Raw genomic sequence first — 17,512 nt, 5'->3', positions numbered from 1 at the left:
GTCGGAAGAAGAACCAATACCTCATCACCTACTTTAAATGAGCGTTTCTTTGCTTTTCTATTGTAGCTCTTCCTGTATTTCTCATGCGATTTGTGTAGTTCTCGTTGAGCAATCTCGCAGGTCTTTTCCATCTTCTCCTTTAGATCCAAAACGAATTGGTAGGTGCTCTTGGTTTCAGGATGATCAAAGTCCTTTGTCCATAACTCACGTAGTATCAACAGTGGTCCCCTGACCACCCGTCCGTATAAGAGCTCAAAAGGTGCGAAGCCGGTGCTAGATTGGGGTGTCTCCCGGTATGCAAACAGCAAAGAATCAATGTACCGGTCCCAGTCTTTGGGGCGTTCTTCGCACATCTTCACTAGCATCCTCTTCAGTGTACCATTGAACTTCTCCACGAGACCATTACATTGAGGATGGTAGGGGGTAGTCATGATATGCCTTAAAGACAGTAGACGAGACACCTCCTTCATGACACCGGAGGTGAACTGTGAACCCCTGTCTGTGAGCATTTCTTTCGGAAAGCCCACTCGTGAAAATATACTCAACAGTGCCTCCGCTACACTGGATGTATCAATATTCCTAAGGGGCACTGCCTCCGGATACCGCGTCGCATAATCTACGAGGGTGAGGATATATCGATTTCCTTTCGACGAGATTGGAGCAATCGGGCCAACTATGTCTACTGCGACGCGATGAAACGGCTCATCGATTAGCGGTGTTGAGCCGAGGGGCACCTTTGTCACCTTCCCTTTGGGAAAAGAACGCTGGCAAGAATCACATGACCTGCAGAACAACTTTACATCATGGTGCATCCCCGGCCAGAAGAAATTTGCTAAGATCCGGTCACCCGTCTTGCTCGCTCCTAAGTGTCCACCCATGACTGACTCATGGGCCAGCTTTAGAACCTGCTTCCTTAATGGCTGCGGAACTATTAACTGAGTATTGACGTCGGCTGCTGCCCTTGAGTCTTGAAAATCACGGTAGAGCACACCATTCAACATCTTGAACGAAGACTTATTCCCATTACGGCTTACCTTGACCTCTTCAGCCGCAACCCGTTGTCTAATCTTATCCAGTGTCTTGTCAGCTTCCTGTGCTTTCCTAAATCCATCTGGAGTTACCTCGGTCAACTGTCCAGGTACTTTCAATCCTTTTATAGGTTTCCATCTCTCTCTGGCTTGTTGTCTGGTCTCTGCTGCCAATGCATAAGATATGGTCCCTTGCTCTGGTGGTTTCCAATCTAAGTCAGGATCGCTAGCATTTCTGACTCCATCTAAGTTGCCTAAAATCAAAGGGTAAATTGGATTACTAACACACAGAACTTCCAATTCCCCAGTAAAGTAGGGGGTATCTACATGTATACGCGCCAGTGGGAATCTCCTAACCGTCCTATCAATCAATAGGCACAGTCGCTGTTTCCCCGTCATTTGACCAGGTTTTACTAACTTCTCTTTTACCAGGGCAGCTGTGCTTCCACTATCTCGGAGGGTTTCCACTAAAACTCCATTAACAAGACCTCGGACAACTGGCATTGAACGCACAGACTTTGCCTCACATGCCACACTCACTACCGGTAAATCTTGCTCCTGAGACCGGTTTGCCCTGCCTGCTTCAAGGCACGGGATACATGAATCAATTAACAGACATGCTGCCTCACCTATATCAAGAGTGAAGTTACTCTCCTCAGTGTGGTGATCCCCTCTCTCTACCTCTGTCCTAGTCTGCATCTCGGCCGTCCCATACGACGACATCAGGGGCTGTGGTCCCAGACCAGCGTAGCCGCGTCCCGATGACCCTTGTGGTTCTGCCAACTCTACCATGCCAGCAGCAAGCCTTCCCTGTCTCTTCTCATTGCAGTTCCGAGCGAAATGTCCTTTGCTACCACAGACGTAACATCCCTCTCGCCTTGGTCGGTTGGTCTGTTTGTCCTGGGACGGCGGCTGCTTCCTCGCCTCTGGTGTACCTGTTATCTTAGAACGAAAGTCAGGACGTGAGTTCTCAGTTCGAGGTTTGTGACTTACATTGGTCAAACGCCACCCACCCCGAGCTTCTATAAAGCGATCCGCTATCTCTGAAAGCTCATCCAAGCTACGAGGTTTGCGCTCTCTTATGAACATCGCCATTTCTCTTGAACAACTATCATAAAACTGTTCTATGAGAACTAATTCCTTCATATTATCTAAATTTTCCTGATATCCACCTAGTATTAACCATTTCTTGAGATAAACTCTCATTCGATAAACAAATTGGCTCGCACTTTCTCCGGAGTCCGGCCTTGCTGATCGCAATTTTTTCCTATACTCTTCACTAGTAATGTCATATCTCTTCAAGAGCGCCCTCTTTAGGGTATCGTAATCTAACGCTTCAGTATCGCTCAGTCTACTATACGTGTCTAATGCCTTGCCTGTCAAAAGCGCGCTCAGATTAGTAGCCCATGACGCCTGTGGCCAGGATTGCGCCGATGCGTATCGCTCAAATCTGCTAAGATACGTATCGAGATTATCCCTATCCTCGCTGAATGTAGGCAATTTTGGTGCTCGTACATGCACTCTACTTTCATTCAGTGTTTCCTCGCTTCTCTCACCTCTCGAACGCTCTAGCTCCATTTGCAACCTAACCAACTCTTGTTCTTCCTTCACTCTCTCACGATCGAGCATGCGCTCTTCTCGTGCCCGATTTTGCTCTACTTCTATAAAAGATCGTAACTCCGTACCTCTCAGGCCAAGAGATTCCCCGATGCTAGCGAGTTTTTCGACTTCCATTTTGAAATCTAAACTAGCCTAATAATTAAGATTTACACTTACCGCCGTTCTTGAACCAAGCCGCCACTCGAACCAAGTTTTCGCCAGCTCTGCACTCTCTACCGATCCACTACTTACATGTCCTATACCAAGAAAATTTCAAAACATTGTTTTATCATACCACATACCAAACGTTCATGTATATCAAAGCAAACGTCTTATACTAATGAATATCTAACAAGTTGTATCACCAAAAATAAAATCACTACCAGTGGTTGACATATAATTTGAAAAAATAGAGGTCCCTTCGTGGTCGCCAAATTGTCACCACTAGTCTCGGGAAATACAAACAGGTATTAAATAAGTCTGTAGAGTTGTTTGATGGTTATAAACTAGGTAAAACCAATTACCATCTTTATTACTCTTTGGAGAAACAATAGATTATACCTGGTGAATTTGATCACAACAAACAAACAAATCTCGATAATTCACAATAGTTCCATACAACCGTAAGGTTCACCTTTAAACAAGATTTGGTTTAAAAAAGAGTACAATGATTCAAACATTTGGAATTCGTTGTAATTAATTTGCATAGAAAAGAATATATAAAATACAATTGTTTTGAAGTATGAATGCATTTTCTTGATAAACTAACAGCAGTATTAAAGAGTCACATTCGCGATGAATACATACAGGTAGCAGTCTGTGGATGATTTAATATCATTTTTTTCTGCCGTTGGCATGACGTCGATCTTGTCAGCTTATCGTGGGCTACGACGTCTTCAAGTGATGGTCGAATTCCTCAATCGCAGTGCCGAGGAAGATTTCCTCCAGTCATTTATCCTGCAGACAAAACTGGTTCCACAAATGGCGGCCTGGTATCACAGGCTTACCAAGGTGTGAGACTGTGGAAATGGGAATTACTGTTTCTATTAGTTCTTCTTTTACATAATATTCTATATTCTATTTATCTCTCAGTTAAGGAAATATAAAATAAGAAAAAAAAATACTTATAGAATTGTTTTTTTTTCTCTCCAAAAAAAAATCAACGACACAAATCACAATACATGTTGTATACATACTTTATACCCAATCAAGGGATACATAGAAAACTGAATATTTCATGTCTTGTTTTTTTTTGTGACAGTAGTAATTATTATTTTTCATACGTCGCATTTACAGTTCAGTAGTAAAACTTATTCGTCACCTTTGGACAAAAATAACTATAGTGATAACTTGTCGAAAATCCTGACATGTATATAGAACAAATGAGCATTTAAGTTAAATTTCAGGGTACAATATTTAAATGCTTCCAACCTTTCAACAGCAATTGCATGTAATTAATATAGGTTGAATGATAAGCCAGTTCAACTTACGTTTATCTCGTCAAAACAAAAGTGTAGTAGAAACCCCGCAGAACAGCGTTGGCGTGGTCCTTGTAGGGACTTGGTTCTGACGGCTAATAAACTGGAAAACATTGCATTCTGACAAGAAATCTCCATAGCCTTTTCACCTCACTTCCCACTACACCACGCCCTGGTCTCACTTGCCCTGCACACACACGTATACGGCCTTTCCTGTACACGGCTTTTAGCATTCTGCCAACGTGGCGCGAAAAACTCTCAACCCTAACGTAGCGACAGCGAATCATTATACGCATGGACGCATCGCATTCCGATACTAGTGTCCTAATTAAACGCACGTATTGGCGAACTTTGACAATCATACAGCTCAATTATATGTGACCTTTGACATTTGACCCCAAACTCTAATCAGGTCATTGTCACTCCAATATGCCCACATGAACTAAGTTTGAAGTTGATACCACAAAAGGTTCTTCAGATATGACAAGAATTACATTATACCTTTAGATATCGAATTTACATGTATAACAATCAAATATTTGTTTTGACAACATCTTAACTCGTTATACTTACAGGCTCCCATTCATCACTGGAACTAGCGTCATCATCATCATCTGGATTGTCTACACACTGCAACAAAGAAAAAATCAAATGACTTTCATTAATGCACATTATCATATAAGGCCCATAACTGGTGTGGTAAAACATGTATTTTATTCTGCATAAATTTGCCCACATGGAAAATCAGATCGTATTGCAAGATGCGCTGAAATTCTCCAAAGGCTTATGTACACAACTTGCAATGCAATATCTTGTATTTCAATGTAAGAAAAAAAATAAAAATAATAATCCACTAATGGGTGATTCCATACGTGTCGTACGGGACATTTTGACAATTTCTCCTTTAAGTTTCCTAGCCAAATGCTTAATCAATAAAAAAAAAAAATTGTCAGTGATAAAGCTAAAGTGGGTAGTCATGTGAAAAACTAATAAGCAACACAAAAAATATGATTATGGGTAAATTAGAGGTGAAAATGTTGTGTGTCGTACGGGACGCAGAAATGTCCCGTACGACACGCAACATTTTAAGCTCTAATTCACCTATGGACGACATATTTTTGTTGTTTGTCAGTTTTTTGCATGTCTACCCAGTAGTACTTTAATATTACCACAAAGCAAATTCAAGTTCTTCGTTCGTTTGGACAGCAGGTTGATAAATGTTGTGAAAATGGCTGATTTTTCTAGCATGGAATCGAAGCTGATACGAGTATAGAAATGTACATAGTGCTTACGCTGAAGAGATCCATAACAAGCAAGGACTCCAGAGTGTCCTTGTCCGGTAACGACTCTACTATAACAGGAACCACAAAGGGTTCTAGGGTCATCATGTAATCGTTCACGGCCTGCTTTATAACGGAGAGCTCCCCCGTGGTCCATCCACTGAAAGACTCTGGTATGTTTCCAGTACACAAGGCCCTCTGCCACATCCCCAACTCATGCGGCCGGGTGTAGACGCGAGATCTCGTTTCTTCAACTGCAAATGATAACGAAATTGATCACCAAAGTGAGTATGCACATGCATCATATATTCTTTAAAGCCTTCAAAAGCTGTATCATTTTGGAAGCACACAACCATAAACTTGCCACGATAGACGAAATACATAAACACAATTGGGAAACTCCGACAGTTAGGAATTTTTAGTTGGTAAATAGTACTCTACGGAAGCATCACAGTCCAGTGGTTCTGACACTCGCCTTTCGATCAGCAGGTCGTGGGTTTGAATCCTACTCCAGGCGTTAATTTTCTTCAGCAAGACATTCATCCACATTGGCTGCACTCGACCCAGGTGAGGTGAACGGGTACCTGGTAGGAATAATTCCTTGAATGCCTCTATATTTTAGGGTATATGGTGGCTCAGCAATACAGCCTGGGTGATATCAAGCGCAGAAGACTATCCGCATGGAGTAGCTGCGCTATACAGATGGATATTACTACCATAAGCTTACTATTCTACATGATTGTACTTCATCAAATGAAGTTACAAGTGTTTCCATTTTCTGGTCCGAGAAAGGAAGACACGGTTTTGAGTGAAACTAATAGCAGAACTAAATTCACCTGTTACTTCCTCTCCATCAGAATGAGACCTTGAGCGTGACCTTGAACGTGACCTTGAGCGTGACCTTCTCAAACTCCTCCTTTCCGCTGTCCTAAGTGTCCTGTATTGACGCCTCTTACCCCGCCCCTCCTCCTCGGTTTCCTCCTCCTCAGCCTCCTCGTCAAATAAGCCGAACTCATAATCATCATCATCATCAGATTCCTCTGAACTTCCTCCATCTAATATCAACTGAAAAAGGAGGCACACAAGATCTTACATCCCACCTTTCGGATGCTATCCCAAATAGTGATGGATCATATCTCTCTCTTTCACCGAATGCAACTGAAAATGTTGTACAATTGCATAAAAAAGCATACTTGTTGTACAACGCCTCGGAAGTTAGCGAAAACATGAACGAAAATCAACTTTTTCCTATGTTAAACTATGAATATGATGAAAGAATTATTGAAAGCAAAAAACAAAATCCCTCAATCATAATTATCTGTCAGAAGTGCAGTTTTGGCCAGTAGACAATACGCATATTGGACCTGCATTTATTTACTAAGCGCAAATGAATATTGTCACATACAACAGTACATTTTGGACAGTATGTGTGCAATGATATGGATGTCCACAGTCAGCCTCCCATTTGCTTGCACACAACAAGCTAAGCAGGCGTTATACAACAAATATTGTTGCATGAATGTTTGACGGATTAGAATGAAAATATGCATTTTCTCATGAAAACTCGGGGTAATTTAAGACAACTTTGGGAAATAAACTGTATACATGTGTGGTATCTCCCTAAAAGCCAGTCAATAATGTACAACGCCTACTTAGTTTGTTGTAAGCAAGCAAATGGGATGCTGAATGTCACACATTCGTACCGTTGCACTAAAGACGAACCATCCAAAATGTACCGTTGCACGGCTTTAGGAGATGATCACATCACAATACGATTTAATTCATTGCGCTCAGTAAAAATGAAGGTGCAATACGCGTATAAGCCTGCTGGCTAAATGCGCAATGCTGCCCAAGCTCATGTGCGCTTGTGGGATTTTGCTTTTTGCTTTCAATATTTTTGCTCCCTTTTCCCCATAGATTACTGCAGGGAAAAACTCCTGATTTTTTAATATTTTCGCTAAATTCCGAGGCATTGTACAACACAAATAGCAAATATTCTTATTTGTGCAATGGTGCAAGATTACGCATTCGGGGAAAGAAAAGCTCTATTCAACGAGGCTAACACCCCTCATGCGAAATCTCGCACCATCGCACTCATGCCTATTTGCTATTTGTATATTATATAAACATTGCATTCTGGGAAAGATGCTGGGTGGATACATGCTTGGGATGGTGATGCTCAAAGCAGCAGAGACCTTGTGACTTTAAAGACAAATACCAGTAGTGGTAACAATCTCAAAATGAATTCAAACAGAATCCAATAAAATTACCACCAAAGTGTCTGTAAATAATAAATATGTGCCAAATATCTCTGGAAGAAAATACATAATTGCTGAGAAATGAGCAAAATATGCACGGAATCCCATCAAATGTCGAGCATTTGTCAAAGCAATATTACTACACTGACCCACACATGCTTTTCCCTGTAAGTGATCATCAGAATTATTGATTTTGAGCTAAGATTTCATGATTTTACAAATCATTAATGTACCAGATCTAGATGTATGATAACATTTTGACAATTAACCTTGATTTAAAAGACTTTATCATGAAATAATTGTTTGCTGCAACTACTGTCTTTTACCTTTAGATACATGTGATTGCTTACCAAATCTGATTGGACATTGTCTTTCTTCCCCTTCGCAGGAACCAAATTAACCCTTGAAACCGACTTAAAGACCTCTTCTTCAAGAGCATCAAAACATTCATCCTACGACAATAGGGAATGAAAAAAATAAAAAAGGGAAATAATATATCGTTGAATGTGATAAATACCATGCCCTCTCACGATGTCTGTATATGAGGGGGCAGAAAAGGACCAAATTTGAAGTTGATTCATAAAAGGGTTCTCAATTTATCACGAGAATGAAAAGGGGACGGACGAACAGATGGACCGAGAACATCATTGATGCCGTACAATATACGATCTGACTACAACACGATTTTTAACAAATAGCAATTATGCATTGAAAATGACAGTATCAAGAGGTAAAATTATTTTAATTGAAGTTTGGCATCATGCTAAGAATAGTAAAATCACTTTGCAGCAAGCCTTGCGGTCGGAATTCCCTTAATCCGCTTAATATCACAGCCAATCATGACGTCATTACAGTTTGGGATTGAATTTGCTTTTATTCCTACAGGAAGCCTTGAAATACACTGGAATTTTTATTTCAGTATTCATACCTCTCTTTGGAAACATTAATTGTTAACAATTTATGGGTTGGAATGATCATATCAAATGTTAAATTTCTCTGAAAATCGGATCGCAACTGTGTGTGCTGGTCTTTGAATAGAACACAATGAAACAAACCTTAATCTGAGACATTGCAATAAACTTTCATTTTGCAAAGTGTCATAACGGCTTCCCAAACCCACAAGGGTAATGTAAGGGTCAAACACCTTGATAGGGGGGGGGGGGATCTGAGATCCATTTTATCTCAGATCAAATAAAAATGTCATCTTTGTTAAAATCAGTGAGATAAAATACCCTAAAATCTCTCCAAATTGGTGTTCTGAGAACCATACAAGAAAGTACAATAAATTATAAAATACTTACTAAATCTCCGAACTGTACTTCTAATACTTCTTCTTTCTGCTTTTTCTTCTTGTCTCTATTGCAACTTTTATCACCCTGTTATGAAAAAAGGAAACAAGAATTAAGAAGGTGCATTTCAATGAAACTACAAATAACCATAAATCCACACTAGGGCAATTCCATTCGTGTCATACTGGACATTTCGACAACAATTTCTAGTCTCTTAGCTGAATGCTTGAGCAATAACATTTTCTGTTTTGTCAATGAAAAAGTTATGGTGGGTAGTCATGTGAAAAACTGATAACCAACAAAAAATGTTTGATTATGGGGGAATTAAAGGTGAAAATGTTGTGTGTCGTAGGGACTCAGATCCAGATCTACTTCATTTGCATGAACTTTGGCGTAGTTTCCTTCAGCAAGAAATTTATCCACATTGTGCCGCACTCGACCCAGGTGAGGTGAATGGGTACCCGGTAGGAAGAAATTCCTCGAACGCTCGAGCACCCGATCAAGGTAGCCGTGCTAATGCCGGGGTAATAATAATAGCAGGGCCCGCTGGGAGAACAGTTTTCTGTTTGAAGTTTTCGGAACTGAAGTGGCTACCCTGGGTAAATATGCCGTTATTATTATTATTATTATTTGAAATCATGAAATCTAAGCTGTATGGTGACCAAACGGAAGGTCAGCAACACAACAAAGATCAGCCGCTCCTTTCTATGTTTTGGATTTGAATTTTTAGAATGTATTAAAAATATAATTTTTAATATATCATTGATTGTGATAAATACAATGCCCTCTCACGACGTCTGTATATGCCTATACATATGGTGCATAATAAGACCAAGTTTGAAGTTGATCCATGAAACGGTTCTTAAGTTATCACGAAAATGAAAAGGGGACGGACGGACGGATGGACAGAAAACATGATGCCGTACAGTATACCATCGGACTACAGCACAAATTTTAACAACTAGCATTCACGCATCACTCAGTCACAGACGTAAAAGAGGTGACATGATTGACGTGTACAAATATCTGCATGGTTACTACATGTATGATACAAGTTCTGAGCTTTTCTGTCTGAGAGATGGTGGCTAGAGAAAAGATATTCACGTCTTGATGTGCGTAAGTTTTTCTTTGCTAACCGAGTGATAGATGTGTGGAACAGTCTCCCAGAAGACGTAGTTACTGCTTGTTCAGTGATTGCATTTAAGAATAGACTGGATAAGCATTGGGAGAAGATTGCCTAAGATTTTGAGTGATTTTCGATTCTCGTGTGTTTTCATGGCATTTTTTGCTGTCTACGATACCCCTGCCACCCCTCCCTGCCAACATAAGTAGCGCATCTAATTTTGTCTGAAGGAGAGCAGCAATAGACATTCTACTTTGATCGATAAACAGGCTTAGTCCTACAACATCGTTAAAACTAAACTAAACTAAACTATTACAAATAAAAGTATCAAGAGGTGAAATTATTCTAATTGAAGTTTGGCATCATGCTAGTCATACTAAAATTGCTTTGCTGCAAGCCTTGCGGTCAGACTTCTATAAATCGGCTTAAAATCACAGCCGATCATAAAGTCATTACGATTAGGAGCTGAATTTGCTTTTATTCCTACAGGAAACCTTTCATGGACTAGTTCATTATACTTATGCTAATGGGAAATCTTGCACCACTGCACAAATAAAGCCTGTTCATATAATATCAATGTTGCATCACAGGCAAGAATGCTGGGACTACATGTATATGAGGTACTTCCGGGGCCCGTCTTCCAAAGAGTTGCGATTGATCCGATCAATCGCAACTATGGAAAGCCAGCAAAGTCAAAAAAATTTCTAGATATGAATGTATATCCATAAATTCATTGATTTCTTGACAATTTGGTGTGATCTCCTTTGTTTACAAAGGACATTTTGCAAATTTCCTGTAGAAAAAATTATGACACTGATGGATTTCCATAGAGTTATGATTGATTGGATCAATCGTGACTCTTTGTAAGACGGGGCCCAGGTCTTGGGATGGTGATGTTCTAAGTGGCAGAAGCCTAGTGACACATGTGATTGCTTACCAACAGATCTGATTGGACACTGTCTTTCTTCCCTTCAAGAGCAGGAGCCATGTTACACAAAAAATCCATATACTCATACTCGTCTTCTTCTCCTTCAAGCGCTGTTTCTTCACACATCGCAGTCTACGAAAGAGAATGAAATACACAGGAAAATATATATGTCACTGAATGTAATGACTACCATGCCCTCTCATGATGGCCGGACGTGAGGGTGCAAATTAGGACCAAGTTTGACATAGATCCATAAAATGGTTTTCAAGTTATCACGCGAATGACAAGAGTTTGGGTGGTAATTTTCAGGACCGACAATTGCCTACAAAAGATGATGTACCATGAAACACACTACACTATTTTTCTTGACTTCGCCATGGAAACCTTCAGAAGTTACTTCCCACAGGAAGCCATAAAATAGACAGGAATTTTGATTTAAGTATTCATACCAGAATCATTGATCGTTATCAAATGCTAAATTTCTCTGAAAATCGGATCGCAAAGGATAGTGTAGTGTGCACTGGGCTTTGGGTAGAACACATTGGCCCGTATTCTGAAGTTGGGTTTAACTTAAACTCAGGTTTAAAGTTGTGGTTTAAGTATGGGAAGCCAAAAGTATCAATTTTTAAAATTAAGTTGTATGTTTCTTATGATTACTGTGCTCTTTCATGATTCATCGATGGTGAAGACGACAATCTTTTTATACTTCCTAGACAATTATGAATGATTTGAGAGCCAAATGAGCTGAAGTATAATATCTCTACTGTTAGTGATTTATGTAGCAATTGGCTCTCCATACTTAAACCACAACTTAAAACCCGAGTTTAAGTTAAACCCAACTTCAGAATACGGACCATTCACATTGCAATAAACTTTCATTTTGCAAATAATGGCTACCCTAACCCACATGGGAAGTGTGAGGGTTAAACATGGGTGGTATGAGGAGACCTGTGATGGTAACTCCGGTAGGAACTCGGCAGAACAGCTTTATGCCAAGCTGGTATAAAACCAATTATCTATATTAACACTTTATGTGTAATACTAAATAGGTTCATTATTGCGGACTGAAATAATCGCTAGAGGGTATTCATTTGTCTCGCAATCTACTATGGTCAACAAGGAAATTCGTGATCACTCTCGCAAAAAGTGTTCACTAGCTTACAATTTCACGAGCTTTCGAGTGCCGCTGCATCATACTCGAGGCGTATTTGCATATACCTCAGGCTTATTTGCTAATACGGATCACCGGCCGCACCGTACATCGACGCACTGATTGGTGAAACGCCCGACCAATCACACAACGGATCAGTGCCCACCTATTGTTCCGGCGTTCATGCGTACGGTCCTGGGGATTGAAATAGACTACGTTATCGGATAATTTTCGTCACTTGATAAAGAGTTGCAGCGGCACTCGAAAGCTCGTGAACTTGTAAGCTAGTGAACACTTTTTGCGAGAGTGATCACAAATTTCCTTGTTGACCATAGTAGATTGCGAGACAAATGAATACCCTCTAGCGATTACTTTATGTCTAGGTTAATCAGTCATAGTGGCTGACCATATAGACAACAAAAATTACTCTCGGGTCTTTTTATCAAAGAGGAGACAATGGCAGAGCGGGGATTTGAACTCGCAACCTTACGGCTAAGAGTCAAGTGTTCTAACGACTATACCACAGACCCATTTTATCTTAGATGAAATAAAATCTCCTGTAAAATCAGTGAGGTAAAATGCACCTAAAATTTCTCAGAATTAGTCGTCTGAGAACCATACAAGAGAGTACAATATTAAATGATAAAATACTTACAAAATCTCCAAATTGTACATCTACATGTAATACTTCTTCTTGTTTTTGCTCTTTCTCCTCGTCTCTATCGAGTCCCTTACCACCCTGAAATGAAAAAGGGAAACAAGAATTAGGGAGGTGCATTTCAAAGAAATTACAAACCATAAATCCACATTACGGCGATTCAATACTTGTCGTACAGGACAGTTCAACAACAATTTCTAGTCTCTTACAGGTAGCTGAAAATGTTTAATTATGGGTGATTTAAAGGTGAAAATAGTTGTGTGTCGTACAAGACTAGGAAATGTCCCACATGACACGCAGCATTTTCACCTCTAAGTCACCCATGGACAACATATTTTTGTTGGTTGTCACTTTTCTTACATAATAATAATAATAATATAGGGTATTTATATTGCGCACATATCCACCTTGTTAGGTGCTCAAGGCGCTCCTATATTACCCGGCTAAGCTAGGCGTTCACAGCGCACACAGCTTCTTGAGAAATTACTTCCTACCGGTACCCATTTACCTCACCTGGGTCGAGTGCAGCACATTGTGGATCAGTTTCTGATGACTACCCAGTAGTATTTTACTGTTGCCACAAAACAAATTGAAGTTTCTTGTTTGTTTGGACAGCAGGTTGAAAAATGATGTGAAACAGGCTGATTTTTCTAGTATGGACTCACCCATCAACTGAAAAGCTTGTTCCATGCAGTTTCATGACTTTTTTTTCTTTTAAGCTAAGTATCTATAGTGGCAGCAAACATCGAGTTCATGATAAAGTCATTGTTAAACTCAATGCTACTTGTCACCATGCAATTGTAGACCCCATCTTCTTACAAAGAGTTACGATCGATCCAATCAATCGCAACTGTGGAAAGCCAGCAATATCAACATCTATTTTGTTCAAAATATTTTCTAGATATGCTGTATATTCATGCACTCATCCTTTTCTTAAAAATTCAATGTGCTTCTCTTTGTTTAGAAAGGACATCATGCAAATTTCCTGGAGAAAAAGATATGACACTTATGGATTTCCATATAATTTAAGATGATCAGGGCCCCGTCTTACAAAGACTGACGATTGATCCAATCAATCACAGCCGTATGGAAATCCATCCATACCATAATTTCTTCTACAAGAAGTTTGCACAATCTCTTTAGTAAACAAAGAGAGTCACAATGAATCTTCAAGAGAACGGTAAATGTTTGAAGATACTGTACATCATATCTAGAAAATATTTTGAACAAATTTGCATTTAAGCTGTTGATGTTGCCGGTCATCCATAGTTGTGATTGATCGGATCAATCATAACTCTTTGTAAGATGGGCCCCAGATCCATTTCATGTTTACAGAAACTTCAGAATGCTGCTGCTCGTATAATATCATTGAGTACCAAATCAAGCCACATCACCCCTGTACTTAAAGATCTGCACTGGTTGCAAATTAGTGATCGTGTAATATTCAAAATTCTTTTGCTTGTTTATCACTGTGTTCACGGCACCGCTCCACAGTACAATATCACTCTCATTAATAGCTATACCCCTTTTCGATCTTTACGGTCCCAAAACTTAGGATTTCTGTTTGTTCCCAAATGTACATCAAAATGGGGGGATAGGGCTTTCATACATGCGGGTCCTTCACTCTGGAACTCTCTTCCTCTTGTTATCCGTGACACCAAGTCTGTAGAATTATTTAAAAAAAAACTGAAAACATACTTGTACAATGCTGCATACACATGATTAAGCAATATTATTTTTCACCTCTATATATGCTATTTTTTCTCACTCTTTTCACTTTTTCACCTGTGCGCCTTGAGCATTATATTTTTAATGGATTTGGCGCCTTATAAATTGCATCTATTATTATTATTATTATTTGCATGAACTGAACTCTTTGAGATCATGAAATCTAAGATGAATAGTGACCAAAATGAAGATCGGCAACACGACAAAGACGAGCAGCTTCTCTATATGTATGTAGCGTGATATACATTTCAAAAGTGTAATTTGCTACTAAAATTATAAGTGATTTTTATTTGGGGGATTGATATATCATGAGACACATCGTTTCATACATCCTTCTATAAGAAATATATTATTTGTCATGTTCCATTTTAATATATGATTTATGAAATGTATATTTCATGATTAAGGAGGGAGCTGCTCGCATATGACATCACAATTAGATTTTTTTTAAGATTTCATAACTCTTATTCTTGGATGGAGTTTCGTCAAATCTTCACCATTATTTTTCTCCAATATTTACGCTGTTATCAAAACCAACTTATTGATGGAGCGAACTTCCCCTTTTTTGAAGATACCTTTTCTCTTCATCGATGAAAGTTACCAATAGGTTAACATAGAGCACACTTTTATGCAGTGCCACAAGATAACCTCATTGATTAAAGGTCAAGTCCATCCCAGAAAAATGTTGATTTGAATTAACAAAGAAAAATCAAACAAATGTAATGTTTTGCTTATTTTTCAAAAAACAGTTATATACATAACTCGGCAAATGACAGAGATGACGATGTCCCTCACTCACAATTTCTTCTGTTTTTTTTATTTTGTTTGAATTGTACAATATTTTAATTTTACAGATTTGACAATAATGACCAACTTGACTGAACCACAAAATGTTAAACAATGGTAATTCCACATGTTCAGGGAGGAATTAAACTTTGTTTCACATGACAATGAGGAGAAAATAAAAATATTTCATATTTCACATAACGACATCCAAATGAAATAGTGAGTGGGTGATGTCATCAGTCCCCTCATTGTACTATTACATGTACTTATTGATGAAATTAAAAAAAACTTCAAAAACTTGTTTATTTTACATCCGATTTTGATGAAAGTTTCAGTGTTATGCTTGTTGGATTTTTCTCTCCTTATTTGAATCAACTTTTTTTTGTTGGTATGGACTTGTCCTATAAGAAGAGATTATTTCAATACTGTAGACAAAGGGCATGGCATATCAAGTTTTTTTTGTATGATAGATCGATTTCTAAATTCACCCTTGCATTAACTAAATAGATAAGTTTATGATTATAAAAACGTAGTAACCTATAATAATGAAAATACATACCTACAGTGTATCAATTTTTCCTTGTTTTCCTGTCAATTTCCAATACTGCTTCCTTTTTCAAGAACTCAAATCATTTCTCTCTAATCGTATTGCAGTGTAACAATGTCGACTTTATAATGTGTTGTATCTAATGTGTTCTTTTGATTGTTTTATGTATATACTATACTGTACCTTTGCATATAATTCCTTTTCACGGTTCATTTCCATTACAGGGTCCATCAAGCAATAGACATCTTGTTCGTATAAAACTTGTTTCTTTTGCTCCTCTTCTCGTTTGTATGAAACTGCTTTCTTCTTCTTCTTAGTCTTCTCCTCCTTTACAACAAAAATATCATAAATGACAAATTAGAAAGATAAATTACGCAATCAAACGTGTAGGCCTATAAATACAGTATGACTTGTAAAATAACTCAAATCATCCAACAATGACCTGTGACCTTTGAACTCGTGACCCCTAAATCCAATCAGACTATCATCCTTTCAATACGAATATATGAACACACCAATATGAATATATGAACCAAAATTGGAGACGATCGCTCAGACGGATTCTTGGTTATCGCAAAAACAAAAAATTTCAATATATGACCTCTGTGACCTTTAAATTTTGTTCTTTTGACCCCAGAATCAGATCATAGTCACTCCCATATGCATACATAGCCAAGTTTCAAGATGAACCATCAAGTAGTTCTTTGGTTATTGCAAGAACAATGTACTTTCGTGACCTCTGACTTTGATACTAATCAGATTTTTGTTACTTCTATATGCATACATGTACCTGGAACAAGACTGAAGTTGATTTATCACACGGTTCTATAGTTATCGTGAGATGAAAAACAAGGACAGGAGGTACAAAGCAGAACCCCCTCCCCCAAAAGAAAAAAGAAAATCATAATGCTTCCAATAAATAACTATAATACAGTGGATGCATGCAGGCTTACAAAAAAGAGGGGGGGGGGGTAGTAGATGAGAAAGGGATTTTTTTCTATTTTCCAATGCTTTATCTTCCTTTTTGAAAAATTCCCCAACGGGGTAGGGTCATTTCTCCTGCAGTGCCTCCCTCAGCACTCCTCAAAATTTGTTTTGTGCCACAGTAGCATAAGAAGTCTTTTAGAAAAACACTTGTGTATTACACTTAATAACCCTTGTTGACATTTCTATCTGTAATTGATACGATCATCACTATCATCATCATCACCATCATCATCACTATCATCATCACCACCATCATCGCCATCATAATCACCACCATCGTCGCCATCATCATCACAACCTTCACCACCATCATCATCATCATCATCATCACCATCACCATCATCGTCATCATCATCATCATCATCACCATCATCGTCATCATCATCATCATCATCATCACCATCATCATCATCATCATCATCATCACCATCATCACCATCATCACCATCATCACCACCATCACAACATTGATGTCATAACTGAATCCACTGATATAACAAAATCGATGACTGTGAACATCACGCTCCAATTATCATCCTCGCCCAAGACAATCTGGCTGCTCTCTCCTTCTCATAATCCACCTCTCTCTCTTCCGATGCTTCATGCTTCAAAACATTCATCAAAAAAGGAGATCAAACAAAATGAAGAAAAGAAAATGAAGATATATAACAAA

The 17,512-nt window shown here is 38.8% G+C and overlaps 1 protein-coding gene across 7 annotated transcripts in view; it reads right to left on the bottom strand.

The window, feature by feature from the left end:
- LOC129259413 (protein mono-ADP-ribosyltransferase PARP4-like) overlaps positions 1-17,512 on the bottom strand; it is a 75,194-nt gene that overhangs the window by 6,823 nt on the left and 50,859 nt on the right. For 4 of the 7 annotated variants that reach the window (XM_064098561.1, XM_064098555.1, XM_064098556.1 and 1 more), the window contains exons 31-38: positions 16,036-16,179; positions 12,789-12,872; positions 10,993-11,115; positions 8,945-9,019; positions 7,994-8,095; positions 6,222-6,450; positions 5,398-5,639; positions 4,679-4,735 (exon numbers count right to left, since the gene is read on the bottom strand). In XM_064098561.1, coding sequence (XP_063954631.1) covers positions 4,679-4,735; positions 5,398-5,639; positions 6,222-6,450; positions 7,994-8,095; positions 8,945-9,019; positions 10,993-11,115; positions 12,789-12,872; positions 16,036-16,179 — 1,056 coding nt within the window. Of the gene's footprint in view, positions 1-4,678; positions 4,736-5,397; positions 5,640-6,221; positions 6,451-7,993; positions 8,096-8,944; positions 9,020-10,992; positions 11,116-12,788; positions 12,873-16,035; positions 16,180-17,262; positions 17,445-17,512 lie in introns of those variants that run through there. The other 3 variants (XM_064098559.1, XM_064098558.1, XM_064098560.1) reach the window with 3 other exon arrangements.

Source organism: Lytechinus pictus, chromosome 4 (assembly GCF_037042905.1).
Source record: "Lytechinus pictus isolate F3 Inbred chromosome 4, Lp3.0, whole genome shotgun sequence".
Taxonomy (NCBI): Eukaryota; Metazoa; Echinodermata; class Echinoidea; order Temnopleuroida; family Toxopneustidae; genus Lytechinus; species Lytechinus pictus.
Note: the sequence above shows the minus strand (reverse complement) of the source record. Positions and strands in the feature narration are given on the sequence as shown.